The sequence below is a fragment of the Dermacentor variabilis genome, chromosome 9 (genome assembly GCF_050947875.1).
Source record: "Dermacentor variabilis isolate Ectoservices chromosome 9, ASM5094787v1, whole genome shotgun sequence".
NCBI classification, from domain to species: Eukaryota; Metazoa; Arthropoda; class Arachnida; order Ixodida; family Ixodidae; genus Dermacentor; species Dermacentor variabilis.
Window position 1 is genome coordinate 143,370,418 of NC_134576.1, and position 27,738 is coordinate 143,398,155.

Sequence of the window (27,738 nt, forward strand, 5' to 3'; positions counted from 1 at the left end):
AACAAGTCTCATCGCAGTCCTCATATCCTAACCGATACGCTTATTTGTTGTTTGGCCACCTGCCGAATGTATCGCAGGTCCATCGACGGAAGCCCCCTCGACACAGGCGCCTGTAGTTACCACAACAATAAGTAAGTACACAATCATGTCCATCCCACGGACAGTCATTGTGAGGCTTTCGTGCGACCACATCATACCACAACTAGCGATGCAAGCATTGGTCATAGTACTTGCAGCGCAGGGCAGGGTTTCACGGCAGACGGATGCAACGTAGCGTATGTACGAACTTTTGTTCGCTGATACATTGTGCTAGAAATCCGTATCATGGCCAGTGGCGTAGCTAGGTCGTCTGGCACCCAGGGCCCATAGGTCTTCTGTCACCCCCCTCCCCGGGTGTAGCCGGCGGAAAGAGGGGTGTCTTCAGACGTATATGACACCCCCCCCCCTCCTCACTGGCCCCTTGCACCCGGGGCCCACGGCCCCTCGGCCCCCCCTGTTGCTACGCCACTGATCATGGCACAAAAATCCTACGCCGAGGAACACTCTTTCTGCGAGCACATCGAGCTGAAAGTTGTTACCAGTTGATTCCTGTAGTTTCAAGGAAAGCTAACTGAAATTTGGGCGAGCTGATAAAGGCTAATCGTCGCGTCATAGTCACCAAGCCGCGACACAGTAAGAAGACTGACAGCACTGACGTGTGTCCTCTCCTTACTGTGCCTTGCCTGGTGGCTAAGAGAACAGAATCAATGAATGCTCTGTAAGCGTTTCGGCAGACAAAGCTACAGACTCAACTACACTATCCTGTTCTGCTTGAATGTGCTGCGTTTCCGTTACTTTATTTCCGCATAAACTACAAATTGGTGCGCTGTTAGAGAACTAACCACCCCGCAGTCAGTAATCGAAAGAACAGAGAACACCAGACTGAGCATTCTGCAAACCAATTTTACCACGCTGCCTCATGCTTTCAGCGCTAGTGCGTCAGTGTTGGCGGTCTTTCTGTGGTGCGAGAAATGCGCTCAGGTTTCGCAGGCAAAAATGACTTTCGGAACTGCGCTACGACTCCGCCTGCAGCGTGATGGAGCGTAGTGCGAGCATGTTTGGGGATGGAAAGTTTCTATACAGCTCGAAATGTACACAGACAAACAAACAATGCACTGTAGCGCACTTTCTAAAAACGAAGCTTTTCTTTGAGAAAGCCGGGTTTCTTGACCGCGGGAGCTGCGTCCTTGCTGTTCCCTCGTTGAATAGGCCGTTTTGTTCTTGTGATAGGTTATTGCTGTTGCATTATTGTGTGATTTTGTGGCATAATTTAAGATGCCTGTTCGCGATGTTACTTCTGCATCTGAACTATTTTTGTCATGTTCTAATGTAAAAAGCACTTGGTTTTTATTACAATTTTTCGCTGCTTCTGAGCAAATGTATGGATGGTGGGACCTAGCCAGGCAGAGTTTATCTGCCTTTAGTCTTTCAACCGAGGCAATGCATATACTAAGAAACTGAAACTGGAACCAATCACGACTGCACGGCAAAGAGGAAGTAAAAGTTTCTCGCGGATAGAATGGATTCGAATTGTGCTGCGTACGTATGCGCATGCTGGCTTTGAAGTCATGATGTGTTCAAGGCGTCCGTAGTACTGGCTAGGAGTTAGCAACACCACTTAACAAAAGCATCGGTATAATTTGTGTGTGCCCGCACGTTTGTGTGCGTGTGCACTCGCGTTTCAACTCTTTATGCACCCAGACAAAGCTTCGCTGCATGTGGATTCCAACATGCTGGATCTGGCGCGCTTCTTTCTGCGCAGAGTTAGGTGGGAAAACGTCTGCCTATATATTGCCGGAATGTGTTCTTGGAAAAGCTTCACGCCAAATTAGAAGGCCGGAATGTGATCGCATTGACGCCCGCAGACTGGCTCTGTTTTGTGGTGCTCGTATCATATAACGCCCACTTGTTGTTTTGCATTGAGAAGGCCTTTATTTAGTTTTCGCGCCTTCGCGATTTATTCAATATCATTTAAGGCACGTTCACACCGAAGGCGGAGCGGACAAGCGGACAAGAGGATCCGGCCAAGCGGCCGCGGATTTTCCGCTTTGCGGAAAATACGCGGCCGCTTGGCCGGATCGCGCCCGGACCGATTTTTTCCGCGCGGATAAGTTGGCCGCTTTGGCCGCAGCCAATCAGAACCCGACACTGCGGAAGCGCTGGTGAATGAATGTAAACGAATGTCTTTCTCTGGGCTTTTCGCTTCTGTTATTCAAAAGCGTCAAAACGGCAAGTTGGGCCACTTGGTTGGGATTCATAGTAAGGTTTGTTACAGCGCAACACAAGACAAGGACAAAAGAAGGTATAAAACGACGACACGGCGCCGTGTCGTCGCTTTATACATTCTTTTGTCCTTGTCTTGTGTTGCGCTGTAACAAATCTTGAAAATCGACTAGACAAATGGCGAGTAAAATGCCAACGATCTCGTCTTCTTCGTCTGAGCTCATTTTGCTGAAGTAGATAGCGGACGGGAGCGCGCCGACCCACGAAGAAAAAAATATCGAAAGTGCGCGCACAAACCCAAAGTGCCGCGAGATGGCGGCACGTCCTTGAAATTGCTAAAGAAATTGCAAGATACTCCGCCTTCCCGCCGGCGCGGTAGCCAGACAACGCGGCCGGTCTGAACAGGCGCGGGCGCTCGCCGCCTCGCCGCTTTGAAAATCCGCTTGGCCGCTTAGACGCTCCGCTTTCGGTGTGAATGTGCCTTTATTGCGTTTAGTTTTATTCCTGACAATTCCTTGTGATACAGAGGTGCACGACCGACGATAACTCATTCTCATATTTAATAAATGACCCCGACAGTTGTGGTTGCAATTCCCTGGTCATTTCACGTGGCATGCACTCGTGCTTGATTCCGGAGTTCTGATGGATAATATTTCGCGGCAGCTGTCTAAACAAGTGTTTGATAATGTCCCTACGAACTTCCGAATTTTCTCATATGCATTCACTTTTATGCGAAGCACATTACTAGAGCTCAACCCAGCTCCTCAGGCGCGGCGGTGTCGCCTTCAAGGCTGACCACGTGACACCGTGACGTCACGATAGAGGAGAAACGGGGCTCCAACTCGCGCCGTCGCGGTGGTATATAAGCAGCTGCGCTTTGTTTCTAGGTGGCTTTGGCTCAACTCTTGCAAGATGGGCTGGGTGGGAATCGAACCAGGGTCTCCGGAGTGTGAGACGGAGACGCTACCACTGAGCCACGAGTACGATGCTTCAAAGCGGTACAAAAGCGCCTCTAGTGAATGCGGTGTTGCCTTAGAAACTAGCTGTTTCTAAGGCTCAGGCGTGCGTCGCTTGCTCAGGCGCACATTTCGTTGCCGCGCCGAACGCTGCGTTGCTCGACACTCACCGGGTCCAATGCGGGACGCGTAGTCGCTGCGCCGTAGCCCATTGTCTTACACCCCTTGGCGGGACGACGGGAACGCTGTCGCGTTCCACTCTTGAAGGCGAAGCAGAGTAACGCATGAGTTGTTTCTTCGTCTAGCCGAACCAAATATAGCCAAGCAACAGCAGTTGACCAGGCTAAACAGTGGTTCAACAACTAAAATAAAGGCTAGTATGCTTCGCATCCTGGGCTTAACCTTAGCTAAGCCACAGCCATTTTTAACTTCGCTTCCTATATTTGACTGCATGTGCAACAATTCCCATTGACACGACAGTCTTTACGAGAGCATCCGACGTAACCTTCCCCCGACAGTATAACCGACACAATCTTCCGTGTGAGTTGCGTCTGTGCCGGCCGGGAGTGAGTGACGTCACGATCTTCTCACGCAGGCGTGTGTCCTCCGGGCAGCCGCTGGTCCGACTGCGGCATCCGCTGCAACGCCACCTGCGACCACTTTCTGCACGCGCTGCGCTCCGAGGGCTTCTGCGTGGGGGACGACGCCGTCTGCGTTCCCGGCTGCTTCGGCGCGGGCTCCCACTGCGGACCGGGCGGCGGCATGATGCACTTCGACCGCGACAGCTGCGTGCCCGCCCAGCAGTGCCCCTGCTCCGTGCCGGGCAGGGTAGCACCGCTCGCCGTAAGGGCGCTCGACCCCTACCGGGAATTAGTGAAAATGCCGACGTGAACGGGAAACGAGAGTCCAGTTGACTGAAATCGCTGGTATTTGCTGGTCGCACCTATATACCGAATCCTAGTTAGGGGAAGGGGTAAGTACGAGATAGGCCAATTTAATTTATCCACAGTGGGTAAATGAGAGAACATTCAGCTGGGAGCCATCGCTACGAGGAATAACGCTTGTTTTCGTCTTAGCGCAAACGGAGGCAAGTGACGTTTTGAAAAAATTGGCTCGGGGGAAGCGCTCCCCTTGTTCGATCATTGTTGATCGATGCATGTATGACGGCCGCAGTCCGATCAGACCAAATTGCAAAAAAAAAAAGAAAAAGAAGAAAAGAAAGTGGTGTAGCTAGATTTAGGTGCACGCTAAAGAATTCAGGTGGACAAAATAATCTCTAGTCCTCCACTACGCTTGCCGCATAATCCACTCTGTAGTTCGTGGTTGTTAATTTTCAAATTGTCATTATTGCTTTTTTTTAATGTTCCCAGACAGCATAGGTGAGGAAGCCAGTAAACTGCCTTGGGAAGAAAAAAAAACCGGCACAGCTTTTTTACAAGAAGCATGTGTTTGGCCAGCTATGCTGAGTTGTGACAGGAGATATAGGACTATATGTGTAGGAAATTGGAAATAATGAGAAATCGTGATGACAGGCAATTACCCTTGTAAAGAATAATTCGGGCGTCTATATATTATCTGCAGATTTTTGTAGATTTCTTTGCGTTACCATAGCTCTGTCATTTTTATTGTGTAGCACAGGCAAGGTCGTGAATAAGTCTTCTTTTTTTCGTACGCTTATGCTGCCCCGGCGCTTCCGAGTTCTTTCTTCACTGAAAGTCAACAAACATTAGTTTACAAAAATGCTGCGAGTCCACAAGATGTCAGTATCATGTTCGGAGTTTGGAGAGAAAACATCTGCCCGTATATTGCCGAAATATATTCTTGTGAAAGCTTCACGCCGAACTATAACGAAAATAAGTCACATATTTTTTTTTTCTATCGCAGCCGGGAGAGGTTGTGGAGCAGGACTGTGAGAAGTGCCAGTGCCTGTACAACAAAGTGAGCTGCGTCAGCGTTCCGGGCTGTGGCACAACCATCGCACCGGAGGCGACGAGTACGTTCACGCGGACACCCTTGCCCTCGCTTCTCCTCCTTTCTCTCTCTTCTTTGATCTCATAGCTCCTCTCTTGAGGCAGCTTTGGTGTGCGCGGTAGGTTTTCAGAAGTCGACCGGTATGGGAAAATGCGTTGAACCGAAGCACACATAAGTTCAAACGCTGGCCCGAAGGATTAAAAATCCAACTGCTTAACGTCTGAGGCTGGAGCCAAAGTCTGTTGAACCATGTAGCCCAACATCTGACGTTGCTGTATACGAAGTGAAGAAAAAGAAAGGTCAGTGTAAACAAAGATGAATGCTGTTAAACATATCAAACAGCGCCAAAATTATAAAAGGGCCAACAAAATTTCAGTATTAAAATTGCACTTCTGGAACACCAGGAACGTAAACAGCAATGTGAACTTATCTTTCGTACGAGTAAGCAATGACTGACGCAAGAAGGAGGGACGGGTTTGGAAGTGAGCACGCTTGCCTCTTGTGCATCATAATATTGTGAGAGCGCCTGCTTTGGGATTTGTAACAGTGTATCGATAAGCCCTCAGGTCAAACCATACAACCCTTTAATCATTAAGGACGTTGTACAAGGGTTGGAATAGCATTTAAATTTCCTTTGTAACGGATTTTTGTTGTAATTCTAATAGGAACCTTTACGCGTATTGTGCATGTGGGACAAGATAAGTAGCACGTTGCTATCTGTGGATGAGTTCACTTATTCTGTTTCCTCTTGTTTTCACAGCGACGTCAGCTCCCACAACGGTGTGGTCACGTAAGTCGTGTTTTTCTACTGATTAGACGATAACAAGTGTTGTGTTACAGTATCAGAAAGGGTTCCAAAGAGCAGAAAACTAAATGCAGGGTTGCATAATATAATTTCTATGGATGAGATAGGGAAGTCTGCAGGTCTAAGATAGCTTTTCAAGACCTCAAACATGAGGGTCATTGTAATATTAAATAAAATTGAAGAATGCGTACGTTAGACAGTACTGTTTTGTTCCTACTAAAAAGGATATATACACTACTCGAGCAGGGGTTAGCACTGGGCGTCGCTCTTGAGGAAATCATGCGAAAGCACGTGAAACCTTTCAACAAGCGTCACTCTGCCAGGCGCGCGGTAGCAGCGATGCCCTCGTTCCAGTTGCTGCATGCGAAACAGCCTAGGATCGGAGTTTTTCCGCTGGTATGCCAGCTGACCTGCACAGTACCCAGAGTAGCCACGCAACCTTCACTGGAAGTAGGGATGGACAGGATAGATAGGCGCCTTCCATAACTAGCGATGAAGTTAGAGTGGCCTTGCCAGACATGTCCAAGGGAAAAGCGGCAGAAGAAGATGGAATAACGGTCGACTTAATCAAAGATTTATGAAATATTATGCTTGAAAGACTAGCGGTCCTTTAATCACAATGCCTCCCGACTTCAAGTGTACCAGAGAGCTGGAAAAACGCTAACATTGTGCTAATCGATAAGAAGCAAGACGTTAAAGAATTGAAAAATTATAGGTCCAGCTTGCTTTCGGTGTTGTACAAGATATTCATCAAGATTAGTAGTGTGGTTTGCTGGGCCAGTTGGCGCGTGGTGACAGTATATGGGGCTCCAGCAAGTACAGACGCGAGCACAAGTAGAAGGCATGACAGGACAAAGCGCTCTCTTGTCCATTCCTTTTACTTATATAATATTGTGGGGTTTTACGTGCCAGAACCACGATCTGATCATGAGGCACGCCGTATTTGGGGACTCCGGAAATTTAGAACACCTGGGGTTTTTTAACGTGCGCCTAAATCGAAGTACACGGGTGCTTTCTCATTTCGCCCCCATCAAAACGTGGCCGCCGTGGCCGGGATACGATCCCGCGACCTCGTACTTTGCAGCCCAACACCTTAGGCACTAAGCAACCATGGCGGGTACAAACAACCTCGTTATACGGTTTTCATAGATTATAAAAAGGCATTTGATCCAGTAGAGATACCAGCAGTCATGAATCTATTGCGTAATCAGATAATATCTTGTGAGATATCTACAAAATTTCCACGGCTACCTTGGTTGTCCAGAAGCAAAATAGAAAAGTACCTATCAAGAAAGGGGTCAGGCAAGGAGACACAATCTCTCCAATACTGTTCACTGCATTTTTAGAAGTATTGAATTCATTATATTAGACTGGAAAGGCTCAGGGGTGAGGATCAACAGCGAATGCCTCAATAACCTTCTGTTTGCAGATGACATCGTCCTATTCAGTTACACTGGGGATGAATTGAAACAAATGATACAGGATCTTCACTGAGAAAGTGTAGGAGTAGGATTGAAGATTAACATGCAGAAAACAAAGATAATGTTCAATAGTCTGCCAAGGGAACAAGAATTCATGATCGACAGTCAGCTAGAATCTGTGCAGGAGCATTGTTATCTAGGTCAATTACTCACAAGCGACTTTAATCATGAGAAAGAAATACACATGAAAATAAAAATGGGTTGGGGTGCACACGACAGGCATTACCAAATCCTTAATCGGAGCTTACCACTGCAACTGAAAATAAAGGTGTGCAATCATTACATTCTACCCGTGCTAGCATATCGGACCGAAACTTGGAGTTTAACAAAGAGGTTCGAAAACAAGTTAAGGACCATGCAAAAAGCGATGGAATGAAAAATGCTAGGCGTAACGTTAGGAGACCGGAAGAGAGGGGTGTGGCTCAGAGAAGAAACGGGAATTGCCGTTATTTTATATATAGGGGACACTAAGATAAAGAAATGGAGGTGGGCGGGCCATGTGATGCATAGGCCAGACAACCGATGGGCTACTAGTGTTATAGAATGGGTGACAAGGGAAGGGAAGCGCAGTCGAGGCCAACAGGAAACTAGGTGGGGTGACGAAATTAGGAAATTTGCAGGCTCAAGTTGGAAACAGCTAGCGCAAGCCGGGGTAATTGGATACCGCTACGAGAGGCTGTCGTCCTGCAGTGGACATAAAAATTGTCTCATGATGATGATGATGATTCTAGCTAATCGCACTGCACGCTAGAGCACTGCGCGCGATATAAGAAATGAATCCAGGGCCACGATTGTGTAACCGTTACTTTGCGACTGTTTTGCTTTTAGCGCTTCGTCAGCGGTGCGAGCAGTGCTACATCTAAGTTATCACTACAATCAAGCAGTCGTGAGCGGTGGATGATAAGAGAGGTATCGAATCGAGCAAAAATATTTCTTTTCTTCCTCCCTGACAGCGTCTCCCGAAGGTGGCTGCTGGACTCCCTGGTTGAACGACGACCGCCCCGAAGGACCAGGCGACTTTGAGGACCTTCGCACGCTCCAGGCTGAGGGCAAGGCGTGCGTCGAGCCTGCAGCCATCGAGTGCCGAGTCGCCGGCGGTAAGAAACTGACCAGCTTTCTGTTATCATATATAGCCTAACGTTGCTTCCAGATATTCATTCGTATGAGAAATAGTTGAGCTTTTAGAGGACTTGTTGGAGATAACATACGTTAATGGTTTTGAAAAGCGTGTGTGTATATACGACGCATTTTTTTTCGACATTGAAGTAAATGTCCTGTGCGCGTCTTTTAGTATCCGTAGTGTTATTCGTATTGCTGAAAGACAGACGTGCAACGACATACACAAGAAGGAAAGAAAACACCACATGACACAACTGCCAACTATCAATTGAAAGATCACACAATACCTGATAAGAATTAAGACACTAAACTTATCTGTGCATGCTCAAAGGAAGGCAGCGCCAACCCATCAATCTCGGACACATTCGGGCACTTGCAAAAGATAATTGCTTAGGCAAGACAATTACTCTCTGTCTAAGATAATCGCAGGCCGACTTACACACATGATACCGTTATTAATGACACGCCAAGCCTGGAAGAAAGGGCACAATTCTTCCTTCTTATCTCTGGACAAAACTATATTGCCTGAAAATTTAGAAGGACACTTGCAATCGCGACAATATGATGAAAGGTTTGCTGGTGTCCCACCAATCAACGAACGTTTATGCTCAGTTAGCGTATGATTGAGGCAACGTCATATCTCCCGTTTTACCTCTCGCTACAACGTGTCGCTGAGGTCACACGCTAAAGCGGACGCATTGTTTGTATACCTCTCCGACATACATTCATGATATAGGAGCTCTTCATATCTGCGCTAATGTTTCTTTTTTCAGAAAAGACACACTGGACGCAGACAGGACAGAAAATGGAATGCTCCTTGAGGCAGGGGCTGCGCTGCTGGAACAGTGACAACGGACCCCATGGTTGCTTGGACTACGAAGTGCGCCTGTACTGCCCCTGTGGTGAGCAATAAGGCCTCAACTAAATTACAGGCAACTGAATGTAAGCTAGCGTGTCTGCTTTTCCCCTAAACGTTCATATTCCGCGCAACAAGACACCGTAAAGCTAGACATACCTACACCAGCCCCCCTCCCTTCTTTTTTATGCAGCACATAACTATTTGCAAAATTTCCTGGCGTCCTTTGCTATCACCCGAGACGCGAAAGCGAAATCCTCGTAACGCCTACTCTAGTTCACATTAATCCACTCTATTCCACCTTGATCACCCTAATGCACCTTACTCCACCCTAATTGACCTTAATCGCCCTTCATCCACCTTAACCCATCTTAATCGACCTCAATCCACCTGAACCCATTCTAATCCACCCTAATCCTCCCCAATCCACGTTAATCCACCTCAATACAGCCTAGTCCATCTTAATCTACCCTAATCCACCTTAATTATATCACTGATCAATCATCAATTAACTTTCCTAATGATTAATAATCTCTTAAGACGACTGGACATGCTTTGGTTCACTTCTGGCCTTTCTTGGGTCACGAGATATATTGTGCACTTCACAACGCGACCTTTAAACATAGAGATATAAGACTTTCGCCTTAAAATCCATGTGTAAATAGCACAGTACTACAGTTGTGCTCCACGAGCTGGGAAAATGAAAGAGGCAGGCAATAATTACGTACGAAACTGAACTGAATAAATGACCGCCTTGCGAAATTTAACTTAATAAGCTTTAACGTAATTACTTTTCTAGACAAATTCGCAGCAATTATTTCTAGCCAATGAGTTCACAAAACAAGTTCCTTTCGAAAAAAAATTCTGAGGCCGATTTTGGAGGTATCTGTTTCCCCAAAGCTATGCCAGACTATGTTGGTGCTCCAGAAAAATTGGTCCTACAGTGCTCGAAAGAGCATTTCTATATTTAAAATGTTCAACAACAGTGTATCTTGCCTCAACATGAGAGGGTGCTCACCTTAAAATTGGTGCTAATTTTTCATTTCACCCAAGGTAGGGCTGTTAAGTATTTACTATGATTTGTCATTCACTTCATATCCGCCTCAACCTGAAGCTGCCGAGCTGTGCAGGATGCTGTATAAACTAAAAAAAAGAAGGCACATACACCTGGTACAAGTACCGTAAGACATGAACCTTGGCAAGCTTTTATTCACATGCGTATGGTTCATTATGTTTTCTAGTGCAGAGATTAGACTCTTCACGGTTAACAGAAAGCCTTGTTCTTGCCTTCTCCAACAGCTCTTTCTGCAGTAAAGTCGAGCACTAACGGATAAGCTAAAGCATACGAGGTTCTGGTTAGTTTTCATGAAATACTTCCCTTATTTTCTAAATACATATCGACTGACGTATTTTTCATAATTCACTGCCAATGACATTGCTGTCATATGGTTTGTGTATTGTGTAATAACTTAACCCTTCTTCGCATGTTCTGTGTGTTACCAGATTGGCTTGCCAATCGGTCAACAAATAGATGCGTATATGTCAGAACTATAGTAACTTTTTACACAATGTACCTCCTGCCGTAAATTAGTGTTCAGCATGCTAATGCGCATAACACATGAAAGAAGTATTCGTGGAGGTTGCATTCTATTCAGGTCAAGTGCCTTCACTCTAATTGAACTTACAAGTATAGAGTAGCGGCGAAAACCTTCTAGCTCCTCAACCCCGCAGTAATTAATAGGTGTGGCTACAACAAAAATAATGGAATACTCGTTTTTAACTACGCCTAGTCGTGAGCCTACATGAAACTGTAAAAAAAAGCAGTACAGCCCGGCTGAATCGAAGAACACCTCTGCAGTGGAAGGAAAGGAATTTGTTACGACCACAACGACGGAAGTGATAATGCCGGAGTGCCGCCAGGGCTGGAGTTCATGGATAAACAGCCACCCAGTGGACAACCTTGGAGACCACGAAACCCTGCAGTCGGTAGTCGAGGCCGGTCTCCTGGACTGTCCAAGGCCGTCATCGATAGAGTGCAGGGAGGCTGGAACTCAGGTACGGTCTTCCAGGGGCACTTTACGAAGTAATAAGGTGAAGTAGATACAGGGTGTTTCAGCGAAGACATTCAAAATTTATGTAAAGTTGCTTGTGGCAGATAGCACAATTATAGTTCATGAAATGGCCTACTCGAAGAGGCGGACATTACTTGCACAAACAATTGAAACGCATAATCCACTAACTATCAAAATTGCACTAATTAAGTTTCTAAGTAATTACTTCATGGCCCATATTGCAATTTACAAATTCTAGCCTTGGAGCTTGCAGAGCGGATCCACATGGAACGAATTCTCAGGATACTCCGTGCTATACAACCAGAAAATCATAAACCAATAAGCCCAAATTTGCAATATTCTACAAGAGGCCACCGCTAGGCTCTCACAGATAACATTGCTGTTGCGGCAAAAACAAAAATGCAGGTACCTTGGAACCAGCTAGGCATGATTGGTGTGCGGTGCGACCTGTCGTCTGGACTACTCTGCCGTAGCAGCAGCCAGCCAAAAGGCAGGAGCTGCGTCGACTTCGAGGTGCGGTTCTACTGCGACTGCGGTGAGCCGACAACCCTACCCCCGCGCGTCACCACGACCACGACGCACGCCCCGACCACAGTCGCTGTCGTCACGACACAGCTTCCCTGCGCCTACTGGTCCGACTGGTTTGACACAAGCCGACCCGGCGTCGAAGGCAACAATGGTGACCGGGAGCCGGGAGTACGCGGCCACCCGCAGTTGCAGGGATTCTGCAAGCACGTGAGTCCGTTTGCCTTCCTAAAGCCAAACTTCATGTTATCAGCGATGATGATTCAAATATCGGCGCAAGATGCTTTAGAACACCTGAGGGACTGTAATGCGATAACACCCTACTATAATTCAATAATTTTTCACCGACATCAAGAACTTTCTTCGCTATCGGTGGTCATTGTTGAGCTTACGGCTTTTTTGAATCCTATATACTTGCTTACCTATGACCTCTGCCTAATTCTTCTACCTCTCTTCTTTCTTGTTTGGCTTCTTTTCTTCTGTCTTCTATTTAATTACTAAAAAGAGGCGTGACTAGACGCCACTCTACGTGTGTTCTATTCTACTTTGTCTGTCACTCTAAGTATTATGCCGTTTTCGTGCTTCTCCTTTAGGTTGTTCTTGCTCTCTTGCTTGGGACGCCCATCCCGTTCTTGACTACTGCGCCTGACACTGAGGCTTTACTTTCAACGCAGCCGAAACCTGTGCCTTTACAGATACTCCGTGAGACGTGGAATTTTAGACACTGACGACACTCCGGCGCAGCGTTGCAGCTTAGTTAGTAGCGTCCATGCCCGCCAGGTGCGTCGCCAGTCTGGCGACAGATGATGCAACACCGCGGGTATGATTCAAAGTGCCCGGCGCGCACTCTCTGTTCACGTGATTAGCTTCCTCAAGCCAATTTAGGTATTGCGCAATTCTACGATTCTAGTTCTACACCCTCCTCTCCACTACGCTACCATCTCCAGTGGTTCTATCGCCGCCCTACGCCTCTTTACCCACATCACTCATGCGCCCCGCCTCCTCTGCTCTTGACTCCGCGCCAGCTCCCCCTCCGCACCTAGCGATTTACGTCGCTATCAAGAGTGAAAACCGTCAGATGTCCTGACTGCTTGCACATTAAACAGTAGAAAGCCCACTTTGATCTTATTCACTATTATCATTGCGACGCAGCCTAAGTCCAGTGCAAGACGACTGACTATCCAACTAACCTAGCCTTATCCTTCTTGCGCATCAGCCAACTCCATAAAAATTCGCTCGCGTGCTCAACTTTCAGTGCATGCTGAATCCGTGCTGGTCACGATTATTCCTAGGCCTCCCCTTTCCTTCACTACGGCACTTATCATACCCGAATCATGGCTTTCAAACCTCAGACCTCGCAATCTTGTATATATCTCGTATCTCGTATAATCTCTGCAAAGGAAATTGAGAATCATGAAGAGCTCTTCAATTTCCGAAGCTGTCTACCTCCAGGAGATCCACAAAAGGGTTGCGGCGCAGCCACGACTTCAATATGCTTCCGTGTTCCTGTTGGATTGATAAAGATTGAGAAAGACTGGGCATCAAAAGTCTACAGCTCAGAACTAGATCTCCCTGAAATGAATTAATCGAAATTTACTGTATTTTAATGATCAGAAACACAATCTTATTTTCCATCTGTGGATCGCCGGCTGGCGCTCTCGAACAAAGACATAACTTGAGGGGTCAAACTCAATTCTCAGAGCCAAACGAGCCCAGTTTCGCTACATAATGAATCAGTTGGCAAAGTTTATCGATATGGCACCACATCACTACGTTATTGGTGCGACGTATGGCAATAAAAAATATGAACTGCTTTACGGAAATTAAAATGTGCAATTGAGAAACTGATCAGTGACAAACTTGGTGAACACAAACATGACCGGAGTTCTACAAATACTTTGGTTTGTGTAAGCCTGCGTGCTTATTTATTTATTTATCTATTTATTTATTTGTTTGTTTGTTTACTTGTTTGTTTGTTTGTTTGTTTGTTTGTTTGTTTGTTTGTTTGTGCGACCGTGCGTGCATGCATGGTTGTGTGTGTGGATAAGTGCATGTGATTGAATTGTCTTTTCCACGTCAATAATCTCTACGACTGCACCGACGACCCATCATAATTCCGACAGGGACATTGTGGAAGCATTGTGCCACTCCCATAATACTTAAAACCTGCGTAGTTTTCTTTAAATTCAGACTATCTCAAGGCACTTACGTTTCAATGCTACTAAACGCCTGTCCGCCGCAGAGTGGCCTAAAATCCGTCGGAAATTTACCTTGCACATTTTAATGGTTTGCGCCTCTGTCGTTCACTGAAGTACTACATGGATGGTTAAAAAAGCAGCGCTGTCAGATACTCCGTCTAAGCGAACCCGCAGAAATGGCTGCCGACCAACACCTCCACTCCCCCTCTTCATCTTAGATGTTTCTCCACACCTCTATCCTTTATGCAGAAAAGCACGCTTTACAGGCTATTGCCTATGTCTTCTGCGAAACTGTCTAGAAAGGCACAAACTACAGTATATTCACTCCGCGGAATTATTGTGCACAAGAACTTATGGCGCCAAAGAGAGCCCTTTCCATAAAATGAAGTGTGTAACCCAATCACGGAGCTAACAAAGTGGTATGACATAAACATAAAAAGCTTCAAAAGCGCAATACATGGGTGCCGAAGTAAAACGGACCGGCCTCCAAAGCGATTCAGACGGCGACAAAACCAGTGTCTAGTCGCTCAACGGTGAAGAGTTCTCCGATGACGCCTTCGAGCTTGTGCGAAGCCGCAAGGCAAAACGAAGGCACACCACAAAGGAGTCGATCTCCTCGAGCACGTCAACGGTAGGATCAATTCGGAATACCGCACACAGTACGATTCTATTTGTACCAGAACTCGCTACCGACAACCTGAGGCGACTCAACAGACAGTCTGTCTCGGTGTAACTTGAAGCGGTGGCGCCTAAGCAAGTCACAGCCTTTAGAGTCAACGCACGAAAAAATATGTTGGCTATTTGCGTCGCTCATGAAACTGCGCTTAGCACTTTGCGTAAATTTACAGAACTTGGAGGCATGAAGGTCCCCTCGTATATCCCACTGGACAGTGGTTCCACTACTGGTGTGATCTACAACGTGGACGTCTCTATCTCAAGCGCTGATTTGCCGATAATAGTGAAGCCATCCGTTGATTGTGCCGCCATAGTCCATGTGTCTCGCCTCGGCATATCCCGCTCTGGGAAAATAACTTTCAAGGGCGAGTCTCTCCCTATGCACGCCGATGTCGACCACTTTAGACGCCTTGTGCGACCATTTATCCCAAGGTGACACCAATTCCACAATTGTATGAGGCTGGGACACGTGAGCGCCGTGTGCGAGAAGACAAGACTTTGCTCACGCTGCAGACCCCTGTGCAGCCAGAGTTCTCAAATGCACCAATTGCCTTGGGTCCCATAATGCTTCATCGAAGGACCGCCCCAAAATGAAGAAGGAAAAGACGATCTTGAAGCAGATGGCGAGACACCGTTCGCCTCTTCGGGAAGCTGTTGCGGCCGTCGTCAAAATGCGACGCACCCGACGCCGTGGGACTTCAAAGAATGCCGATGATCCTGCGAAGGGTACGCCCCATCCGACAACACCTCCTCCTCTACCCCCTAGGCCTGGCGCAATCCAATCTAAATCTGACAAGGTCATGGCGGAGAACAATACAAGTTGTTCCGCACTACTAAAGAGGTTACAACCGAAGTCGCAGCCAATGCCACAGCCAGAGCCGAAGCCACGTCAAGTGACACAGCGCGGGTTCCTGTCAAATTGTCCGAAGAAGAACGGTAAATGGTTATGATGCTACGGTCTCTGAAGATTATGCTAGGAGAATGCCAGCAAACTTGAGAGTAGGAAAAAATCGAGAGGCAGGCATAGACAAAGAGACAGGAAGGTGGCCACCTTCCTGTCTCTTTGTCTATGTCTGCCTCTCGATTTTTTTCTACTCTCAAGTTTGCTGGCATTCTCCTAGCATAACCATGTACCAACTAGCCCAACAGGCCACTCTCATGTCTCTGAAGAATACTTTTTGAATGCTCTTGAATAACCTGCACACTCTGTCCACGCAAAGTATAGTGCAACTGCTGGATGCTCTCAATTCAGTGCTTCCAATTCTTGAGTAAGCATCGTGGCTCACCCGCATCGTGGCTATTCGCACTGAAGTCAAGAAAGCCGCGGTTTACTTCAACAATATACTGCCACGTACTCGAACCTACTATTAACGACCGCTGGCCTTTTGACCCTCCCAGGTGTCTTCAACGAAGCACCAATATTAGCTTCAGGTAGCAGAATGACGGCAGCCCAACATACCGGTAGCATACTCGCTTGGACTTGATTGATTTCAAAGCGCTTTGCTGCGTGCTAACAAAGTGTTTACTCTCTCCTGCTTTCCTCTTTCTAGTCACCTTTCCCTACCCCAGTGTAGGGTAGCAAACCGGACGCTCGTCTGGTTGACCTCCCTTCCATTCTTCTCCTTGCTTTCTCTCACTCTTGTACTATGTTCATTTATTTGGTTCAATCCAGCTGTCTTTAGCCAAAAGCATTAAGCTGACATCCCAATCGCAGGGCTACGTGAGCGCGGCCAGCTGCCGCAACGACGAGGACGCCGACGTCAGCGAGACGGGCCAGCTGGGTCTGACGTGCACCCCGGAGGATGGCTTCACCTGCAGCGACGCGGATCAGCCTGCCGGACGTAGATGCGACAACTACAAGATTCGATTCTACTGCTCCTGCGGTGCGCTCTTACTCTCGCGCGGCAATTTCACGCTAGTGCGCCAAGTAGATTTCCAAGAAAGAGAAATTGCACACTTTCCTTGCCCACGTAGATTTACGAACTATGCGTTTTTCCAAAATAAGAGACAGACCATCTAGAACGCTGAATTGTCTCCAGTTCTATTTGTCACTTGTATGTATACAATATTACGTGTTGTTCGTTCTGAATACTTTCGCCTTGCGTTTGCTTTTCAAACTTCCTGCTTCTACGACATGTACTAACTTTTATTCTGTACATTCAAGACTTTCTAGTCTGACTGTTCAGGCTTATCGAACAAGAACTTCCCGCTTTATTCCGTCATTACCACCGATCCCTGGTGTTCACGTCCCACGTCGTTACAGATTTGCGACGTGCATTATTCAGGTGGCCTTTCAGAATATACTTTTACTACTTTGGGTACTCTCTTTATTACCTGCACAATACTATAGTAAAACCTAGCACACTCAAAAGTTTCCAGCCATTTCTTGTTGGCTCATCACCCTATTTCCAAGCTTCAATATATAATCTTTCAGGGAATAAAATTATTCTATGTTGAGATGAAGCGCTGGATCAAAACAAGTATCACTGATGTCATCAATTTCTGTTTCATATTGTGAGGTAATGCATAAGAGCGCTATATTTGCGAATACATATCCCCTTGGCTCGCTCCATTAATGGAAACTTACGTAAAGTCCGTGTTGAACGCTGCTTTAGTGAGTTTGGTGCAATCATAAAGTTATATTTATAAAAAAATGTTAGGACAGATTTATCTTTTGCTGAGCTTCCATCTTATTTTTCTATTTAAGGTTTCATTAATTCGGCTTGCAAAATAAATGCAAAATTTTCGCTTCATTAAGCGGAAATTCTGACTCGCACGACTGACAGTTCCAGACCATCTTTCAAAATACCAGTTTACAATCTTCATTTAAAAAATAACGTTTAGGTCTCTATTATATTTGCCTCCTCACCAATGTTTCCCTTGAGAAGCGTCACCATCGTCCTCGCGACATTGCTGCGTCGCCGTCTTGCACTGTGCATCCAGCTCATTTAGGGTTCTAGTTTTGTCACACCTTGTGAACGATGTAGCGCGTAAACATAAACAATGCATGAGATCAAAGTTGTGACTTATGCTATGCATAGACATAAGACTGCATGAGATGAGACGCTGCATCGGAATAAAATAAAGAGAATTGTATGCACGCCATTTAGTATTGCAGCATTTTATTAACTACTGCACGAAGCCTTCGCTTCTCATATATTCCAACATATGTGTTAAATCTCCATAATTTCATTTTTTTCACTTTCTTCAGAGGGCCCGGTAACCACGGAGATCGTCGTCATCCCAACAAAACCAGCGACACCGCACCGTAAGTAAAGTTCCCCCTTCACGGACGGTTTTCTTACGTCAGCAATGATGCTGCTTTTAAAACAGCAATAACAGAAGTTGCTACACGTAGCTGAAATGTATTGCAAGTGATAACAGCTGAGTGCGGGATTTTCGTGCAGCTTAGCGGAATTAAAAACACACGATGATGTATGGCCAACTGTCATGCGTCGCGGACATCGCTCGGGACATGACAGTTGGTCGTACATCGTTGCACTATGTACTTTTCACTGGACTGCGCAAAAACCACACACTCTGCTCCTCGCAGTTCAATCGTTGCGTTGAGCCCATAAGTTGCGTGCTAGAAAATAAAATCTCAGTTTGCGGCAATTTCTCAATGAGAGCAACCAAAAGAATTAAAGAAAAGTCCGCATGCCATATAACGTCTATAATGAGTTTGCACACGATGTAAATTGTAACAGCGCAGCAAAGTGGGTGAATTGGAGCCACTTAATCATGATTGAAGGAGAACAAACTGAAGCACACAGACAATAATGGAACGCCACAAAAGCGCTTCATTATCTTGTTCGTGCGCTGCATTTTTCGCACTTTCGATTTAAACCACTTAAACCTCCGCGCGAAACTATGCATCTGAATAATCTGCCTGGTTACCTGTTGTATTCTTGCGTTACGCGTAAACTTGTGCTTGTTATTGCTGTTTGTTTATAATGTTTTCTTTTTGCTGTATTATGACTGTACCTCTTTTCTTTCGCACTCCCTTCTGTAACGTCCCGCTGGGGCCTTAAAGGTATTCAAATAAATAAATAAATAAATAAATAAATAAATAAATAAATAAATAAATAAATAGATAAATAAATAAATATAAGATGCAATGTTTTCACCTTGCTTCTTCGTCTATCAATTCTTTCTAGCACAAGAAATATAGACAGCAGCCAACAAGTGCCCTTTATCATCAGTTTGAATCGTACAGCGCGCATTAGTAGCTAAAGAAAGCTGCTCGTTATCTCAACGTCATTACAGCTAGCTTTAGTGAAAGGCCGTAAAAGTGTTGTGTGAAAGAACATTCTTGAAGTTTTTGATAATATGATTCATTTGTGGGGCTTTTCAACACTAGCAACAATCCTTAGTCAAGCTTCCGGTTGTATTCTGTAACAAGGGCCTGAAATGGGACCGGGCGGGTATTTGTTTAAAATGTTTTTTGCCATCCTTATATCAGGAGTTTAAAAGTATGAAAAAAGAGGGATCTGTTAGAGCACTGATTTGCCCATAGACACGCATACAGCAACACTATGTTACGCCTCCTCAGATTCTACGCGTAATTTCGTTAGCAACATGAAGGACGATGCTGCTGTGAGATGCCGATCAATCCAGAAACCTGCTGTCACATTTCCTTCCTATTGTAAAAGAGTGCCAAATGTATGATAAAAAAACTTCAAAGAGAGTATGTATGCCTCCATTCCAATGGCAAGTTTAACTTCACGCCTAATTGGCTGTTTGAAGCAACGTCGGCGACGTGGCATCACGCTACGTTGACTGCCACTATGTAATTGGTAACTAGGTTGCTTGACCGTCCCTTATGGTACAATGCAAGCATGATTAGTGTGTGTCCACCAAGACTCTTGACAATGAACATGTGGTACAGCTAATACTGTATATTTGGTTTCTCTAGGAGAGAGAAAAATATACATTGAAGTCAAAGTACTAATTTCTAACTGATTTGAAAGAAACAGTCGGAACACTCCCCCATAAAAGAAGAAGAAAAGAAAAAGACACACTAAATTGCGACTAACAAAGTTCAACGGTCTGCTAGCCTCGTGTTTTCTTCTTTTGTTGTGCTATTGTCTCTTCATCGGGGTGTTGAATGAGCAAATCCGTCAAAGTGGTTTTGCCGTGTAAAAGGCAAGGACAGAAAAAACAACACTGCGGTGACCCACATTTACAAGAAAGCATATATGATTTAGTGTTGGGAGACAGCGTTTACATCCAAAAGAAGCAGTAATAAAAGGTGCTGTGTTACGGTCTGAGGCTTCCGTTGTGGTCTCGCAGCTTCCTGCAGTTCATTCATTCGCGTCATCGATGGTCCCGAACCACTGAGCGACTCGAATCTGAAGGCCAGCAGCAGCCAGGACCCAGAGAGCGGTCCACAAGCAGCGCGCCTACGCAGCCGTAAGTACCAGCAACTCGGTGACCGTCGAAAATAGCAGCACAACCTTGCCACGAGGCAGATTATGTGACATCGTGTTGCTCAGGGCGCCTGACGTCTTTCTGTTTAGATAAAATCTCGTAGAAGGCGCAGACCCCTAGCATTTGCATACAGTGACGCAGCACTGCTGTGTCGGCTGGGTAGGAGTAGCATTCACCAACTCCTACAGCTATCGCATTGAAATGGCGGACTCACCAATGTGCGCTAAGTGCAAGTGTGCAATGACCATCAGTGATCTTCTGTGCCACTGTTCTCGCTTTGATAACGAACATCAGACTCTCCATTGTGCCTTGAATAGACTGGACGACAGGCCATTTCCAGAAGCAAGGATCTTGGGAGCCTGGCCTTACAGTTCATTAGCCCAGAAAGCAGTTCGAGCGCTTCTTCACTACTTGAAGGCAACAGACTTGAGCGCCCGACTATCGACATCCTGCACCTAACTTAGTGCATGTGGAAGTGCAGTATGGACTTATGTTTTCTCTCACTCTCCTTCACTTCCCATTACCCTCCCCACACGTAGGGTAGCAAACTAGACTCAGTCTGGTTAACCTCCCTGCGTTTCCTTCTTTCCTTCTCTCTCTCTTGTTTGTACTCCAAGACATCCGTTTCATGCTTAATAAACGTTGATTTGATTTGAGTATTAAGAAATAACGAACAAACCGCAGCACAGGTTAGTATCAGCCTACGTATGATTACTGCTTATGTTGCAAGGAATGTCACCATATGTACTGCTTTCTGCCCTTTCAAATTACTGGTACGGACTCCCCTTTATTACGTGTTTTAGCGATGGTTACTTGAATTGCTGAAGTGACTGTCCCAGAAAGGTCCGTCGTGGCAGTTGTCATTTAGTAGCGCACAAACTTTGCTTGAACTGCGAAGCTCTTTGTTTGGAGCAAGAGCTCAGTTTTCTATAATAGCTTCATGCGAATTTCAGGAGGACGCCAACCTTCCCATTTATTGCATTTTTGCTATCTTGCGGTAAGTGAGTTAGGAAATGAGCTCTTTCAAGGTTCTCACCTGGTGTGATCATAGTTACAGACATAGTCCTTGAAGAAATAATCGTTTTTCTCGCTAGAGCTTAGGAGCACCGCGCAAGTTATTCCCCCATATGACACATACGCAGTTCACAAATAAAGTTTGTAAGAAGTGATAAAGAATCAGTGATTTAGCCATAATTACCACTTAGCTTTTATGAATACAATCTAACCTGCTTTTCGCTTACCGGATGCGAAAAGTAATAAAACGTTCACATTCAGCAGTAATCTTCGCTGCATCCTCCACAATTTCACTGAAGCGTTTCACAATCCGGACTTGTACGTCGACCAATATGTGGCGCGTCATTATGCTTGTTACATTATCTGTCCTCGTCGACCCTGTTTTGCAAATATCTTTCAAGAGCTCGCTAATGGCCATCAGGAATTTCGCCTAAACGAATTCTAGTGAGTGCTCGCCAGCCTTTTAGGATGCGACACGCGCACACACAAGATTTTAAGCCTGCTTCGAAAAACTAGCCATTTGTGTATGACACCAAAGTAACAGGGAAAAATGAAAATTGGGTTGATAGAGGCCTACATAGGAACGGTAAATTATAGAACTGGCGACGATAACATAAATAAACGCACAGAATAGTTATGAGCAAAGCCCACAATACGTCTGTAAGACGCGCCCGTGTATAAAAGAGGAAGTCCTGCAGCAACAGGAAATCTCGACACGACTTCTTTCGCCAACGGTGCCCATTCTTGGCAAAATCCACTCTGCAATGCATAAGCGTTTGAGATATATGCCTTTATTTTTCAGGAGCGATTTACCTAGCGTTCTAAATCAGATACAAAAGCGCTTCAGCTACAAATTTCGCTGGATACCGCCAATTTGCGGAACAACCTATGTCGGGAAGACCGGCCATTGTGTGAACGACCAAATGAGGGAACGCGCAAACAATTTAACAAATGCTATGAGCGCCCATCTCTCTGCGAATTGCAGATCGTGCTGCTGTAAGCCAAATTTTTCCGAGGTGAGACTCCGAGGTGAGACTCCTAGGTAGGGGTAGGGATAAAACCGCGCGGGAACTGCTATAGCACATTCCTGTCGGTGGTCAAGGATGTGTTAGTCAAACATCTGTTTCGTCATATGATGAGGAAATGAAATCGTTAGGTTTGACGCATACAAGGTGACCTGTCGCTTACTCTCCGCTGCTCTCTGATGTCGAGAGTGTGCACGGTATGTGTGCAGCAAGCTTCGCTTATTAGGCGCAAGCTTTGCGCCTAATAAACGGTTGGGAGTGTAGCGCCGTCTTTCTTTATCTTCTGGCTGTCACTTGGAATCCTGCTTTCCGGTTTTGTTTTGTCTTTTTCGCTACAATACTATGCCGTTCAGGAACTACTAGTTCTAGCTAACTTTCTAGTAATAAATTATCTCGAAACATTTGAAAAAGACAACTGCAAGCGCCGCCACCACTACAATTCTCCGTTCGAAAGTTTGGATACTCAAAATAAAACACACACACACAAATAAACGCGCACGCACTCACAAACAAACCAATAAATAAAGACGCAAAGACGAATTGTTCTATTGGGAAAACCCGACGGCCTGATTTAGCACTTTGTTGCTGCCGGCTTGTCTTGAGCAATATCGGTCGGCGTTTGACACGTTAGCGGCATTTTCAAGACAAGGGAGAAATGGGGGAAGGTAGAGTAAAAAAAGACCGTAGGGTACTTCCACCGCTTGTAAGGCAACGGTCGTGTCGAGGCTTTAGTAAAAAAAAATAAAGATGAAGAGCGATCTACTGTGGCGTACACAATGACGCCATGATGATGTTTATATGCAAATAAGGTAGGTAAGGTCCAAATAAATGCTCATAATTTCACTAGTTTTACTACTCTGATTGAGTCTACAGAACGCTTAGCGTGTAGGACTCAACGAAACAACCCGTTCAATACTAAAGTCTTCGATATGTTGCCTTTAATATGCAATCAAACCCATTACCGCAAACCTAAGTGCAACATGTCCTGATACTGTGACTGGAGCATTGTCCTTGATCTGTTAACACCGCTGCTCTTTCTCTTTTTTTTGTGTGTGTGTGTGCACAAATTAGTGCAATACCGCCAAGATTGTTTTCTAAATTCAACAATGTCCTCTCTTTTGACTCCATCTTGAATTGAACATTAAAAAATGCCTTTGGCCTTGCGACTAAACGCACCCAGCACTATGCGCACTTCTGCTTGTCTCCACTGATGGCCGGAAATAAAAGGTTGAAAGCCTGAGGCAACACGATCCTTCAGACTTCAGAGAAGAGTTTGCTTCGATGGAAACGCTGTCTTCGTGTTCGGAAGTGCTCGGTTTAGGATTTATACCTAACTATTTTGCTGCTTAACAGAGCCGCTCAGAAATAAATACAGAACTAAGAAAGTGGAGACAACAAAACGCTCTTCGATAACGGAGCAAATGTTACTGCAAGAATGATAGTACTCGAATTTCTACACCAAGTGCCTTGAAATCACAGTGCCTCATATACGTTGCGCAAAATATCGCTGCGACTACGGCGTTAACATTAGCACTCAAACGTCTTGTCAAAGCCACCAAGGTTACGTTTTTTCTTTTTCGCTATGCAGAAATCGAAAAGTGTCTCATATCTCAAAAGCAAATTCTCAGTGCGTCGAAAAACAATGATGTTTAAGCAGTCGTCTGCACAATTTAAATTTGTTTTTTCAATCCTGGACCAGACATTACTGCGCCATTCGCGCGTCGCAAAAGTTCCGTGAGATGCGCACGTCATATTCGTTGAAACTTTAGCCCTAAAATGGTTGAGCATCATGCAGTGTGAGTAAGTTGGACTTTCGCCAGGAATGGTGCTCGTAAGAGCAGGGCAATTAGGATCCCGAAGTGTAGTAATTGCAAATTGCCCAACAAATACAAGGGTAGGAATCACGCTGACTTATTCTAATCGCGAAGGTAACCTACGAAACGAATTGCAGGTAAAAGGAGTCCGTTACTGGCGAAGAATCGTGAGCTCAACAGGCTACATAAGCCGGGTCACTAAACAAAACATTATTTTTTTTCTGTTTAAGGGAACTCTGCGTGTCCATTTATGATGTCTACATACTACTCTATGCAGGCGAAGACCAGATGTCATTGTAAAGATGCAAATTCAAAGACACTAAACGACCCACCTAGGGCTTCTCGACTTGTAGTATAAATGATATATTTCCAATATAACATATGCATGTTTCTTAAGATAAAATGAAAGAATAAATCGGAGCAGTCCATAACATGTCCCAATGCAGTCTGTAGACATTTGAGACAGCTTTTAGTGATAAAAGCCTTTGCGCAAACGAGCCGCACAGCGCATTTGCATACGTATTCATCTGTGAGCTTGCAGATTCGCGGAATAAGCCTAGCAATGCCCGTTATTTTACTGCGGTATAAATGAAACCGTTTTTTTTTTCAGTGAGGTATTTAAAGCATCTTTGGTTTTCGTGCTTGGAAAAACAAAAAGCATGTCTTCGCCGAAAAACACTGTCATATTGGGAAATGTAGGCCGACGGGAGATGTCTTGTGGAGCAAGTGCTTCTACGTCGGTATGATATCGAATAAATCTGGCAGTTTTCAATGCTAGACTTGTATGCAGTCTGCATAATTTTGTACACGAGAAAGAGGACAGCGACGTTCCAAAGGGCAATTTAGTTACCTCCGCTAAACAGCAAGGCAAAACGTGTGGTAAGAAGGCAATAAATGCGCTTTCTATTAGCTGGGAGGATAGCGGGTGGTAGCTCAGCTTAGCTGGCTTATGACACTTGTGAGTTGAAAGAAGTGCGACTCACCTCGTTCACTGAGCTGCATTCGGGCCTCCCACCCTATGGTGTGCGTTGTTGGAACATATCCACTCATCTGTGAAACACGTGGAAGAGGGACATCTTTTGCTACAAAGTCAACTTATGTCAGTGCGATATCACTATGTTCCCTGTGAGCATGTTTCACTGAAACCCGAAATACAGCTGAGAAGCTCAGCACAAATATAGGTGCTTCCATAATCTTGTTCCACATTTCAATGACTGTCATATAACAAACTAATATGAAACAGCTCGCCCAGCAATAGACACACGTGAACATGAGCGGCTAATTATGTGATAAGTGGTCCCTCAGTCTGTCAGCGTGCGCCTCATCTTGCAGATAATTTGTTCGCCGAAGAATGACTCACTGTTCTCCTGCAGTCGGATCATGGGTGCCAAATCCTGGCAGCGGTACAGAGTTCATCGAAGTGGACATTGGAAAGGTGACGAAGGTGTACGGAATCGAGACAGCCGGAGATCCGGCGATTGGAGCTTGGGTGACGTCGTTCAGCGTGCTCTACAGTCAGGATGCCATCGCCTACAGTCAAATATCTAATCCGGACGGATCACCCAAGGTACACATTTGGTGCCACTGAAAGGTATAGAGACAAGTCGGTAGCTATATCGATGACTTGCCCTGCTGTCTGCAGTTCTTTTTCTGGAACCACATCTGCACGTGCAGTATAAAATAGAATGCAAAAATTAATGTAGCAAAAATGCAGAGTATGGGAAGCTATTCTCGTATATTGGGACGCAAACGTTAAACTTGAGAAGCATGCTGTGACGGCGCTCCTTAGTTCACTTCCGTTCCTGATCAGTGCAGAGACAGCAACTCGTCTATGCAAAACGGTCATCATATTCCCGCGTGTATGTGCGTTCTTGTACGTTCTCGTTATTTATGCCCCAGACTATTTCTAAACGAAACCGTTATGTATTAGCGAATCAGCTAGGGGTCTGTTGACTAAAGGGCCATGAAGATGAAGCAGGCCATGTGTAACCTCAAGAACATAGTAATCCCTTCAGTAGTAGCAAGCGCGTGTTTAAAGTCCAGTTGTCGCTCATTCGTGTGAATAGTTTCTGCCGTTTTGCGCTTGAGGTGTTTTTAATCATCGACAATTTTGAAGCATTTGCAGGAGCAGTGTCATATACAGTAATATGCTGCATGTACAACGTATTTAAAATTATGGTTTCGACCCCTTTCGTTTTGCAATCTCGTACATCCGAAGAGGCTTTATTAATCAAAGCGGGCTCCATAAGAACACTGAGCCATCTTATTGGTGAAATAGGCGATCTACATGGTCAAACGAATAAATTGTTAGGGTAGTTACTGTTACACAAATAATGGTTTGTCGCTGGGCCATTTCTCAAAGAGAACAGGAAGATTCTGCGAAATTGTGACGCCAACTAATAATTAAGCCTTGACGAGATCCATAAAAATTAAGTACGCGTGCAACTACTGCCACGAGAATAAAATGGCTGAAAACGTACCAGTACCATGCCATTTTCTTCTTCATCCACTGGGTATGTGTTTATTTCTTTCTCTTGCTTTCTTACAATGTCTTAAATTCTTTGTTTTCATGTGACGCAGTTAATTTTCCTAACTTTATGTTTGCCGACATGCAGTCTAATCCTTGATCGCTGCAATCACTGAACGATTCAGTGCAAGAAACACACCACAGCAATGTGCCATATGCAGTTGCTTTCTTTTTTCGGGTGCTCTTTGTGCCTTTGTGCACATGTTCACAATGGCACTCGATGGAAACTTCGCACCCGAAGCTCCCATAGTGAACCATATTCAGCTCGATATTCACTCATTTTACCTACTTCCACAAACACGCCTTGAACCATCAATTGTAAATTGCTTTCTCTCTTTCTGCTTCACTATGGCAAAGTTGGACGGTGGTTTACGTGCTATTGACAGTGGACAGTAAGTCGACATGAACGGATCACAGTGCCGTCTTGTGTTCTGTTATTTCTCGAGGGATTCTTCCGAGAAGCAACATTTCATGGCACAAAATTCTCAGGCACAGGTGGCCGCACATACTGCGGCTGTCTTATCACGCAGTTTTGTTTAATCTGAAGTAACCGAAATTAACATTAACATTAAATAACATAAAAGTGTGATCAGTTGAATGTGAAAGTGCCGTTCTACGGCCACATGGCAAAATAAGTGAGATATATGTTTCAGCAGCCGCAGCAGTTCAGGAACAAAAAGCATGTTTGGTTGTGGAAAAGAGAGATTTCTGACTGAGATAGCCAGTGCATAGAAAAAGCGGATTTTATAAGCGGCATTTATTATGAACAGTTACCCGGTGAAGTAGTCAGTCAGCAGTGATAAGACAGAACGATAACAATGTCTTTGATCGGTATATTAAGAGTTTTTTACGCACGAACGGCTTTGTGACGAAAAGAACAACGTAAAGACCTGCAAGCCGGTGGAACATTCATACGCTGAAAAGTTAGCGCTTATGCAACTGCAACGCAAATGTCAAAAATAAACCTCATTAGTTGTATCTCTATCACATTTGGCTGGCATCTACTCC

At 45.3% G+C, this 27,738-nt stretch overlaps 1 protein-coding gene across 1 annotated transcript in view; it reads left to right on the forward strand.

Moving 5' to 3' along the window:
- The window catches only part of LOC142558578 (uncharacterized), a 192,449-nt gene that overhangs the window by 73,514 nt on the left and 91,197 nt on the right, over positions 1–27,738 (forward strand). The window contains exons 31-42 of the mRNA XM_075670711.1: positions 78–131; positions 3,814–4,061; positions 5,103–5,211; positions 5,950–5,979; positions 8,429–8,572; positions 9,368–9,496; positions 11,309–11,505; positions 11,928–12,257; positions 16,635–16,803; positions 18,132–18,188; positions 20,213–20,332; positions 25,577–25,770. Of these exons, the coding sequence (XP_075526826.1) occupies positions 78–131; positions 3,814–4,061; positions 5,103–5,211; positions 5,950–5,979; positions 8,429–8,572; positions 9,368–9,496; positions 11,309–11,505; positions 11,928–12,257; positions 16,635–16,803; positions 18,132–18,188; positions 20,213–20,332; positions 25,577–25,770 (1,781 nt within the window). The remainder of the gene's footprint in view (positions 1–77; positions 132–3,813; positions 4,062–5,102; positions 5,212–5,949; positions 5,980–8,428; positions 8,573–9,367; positions 9,497–11,308; positions 11,506–11,927; positions 12,258–16,634; positions 16,804–18,131; positions 18,189–20,212; positions 20,333–25,576; positions 25,771–27,738) is intronic.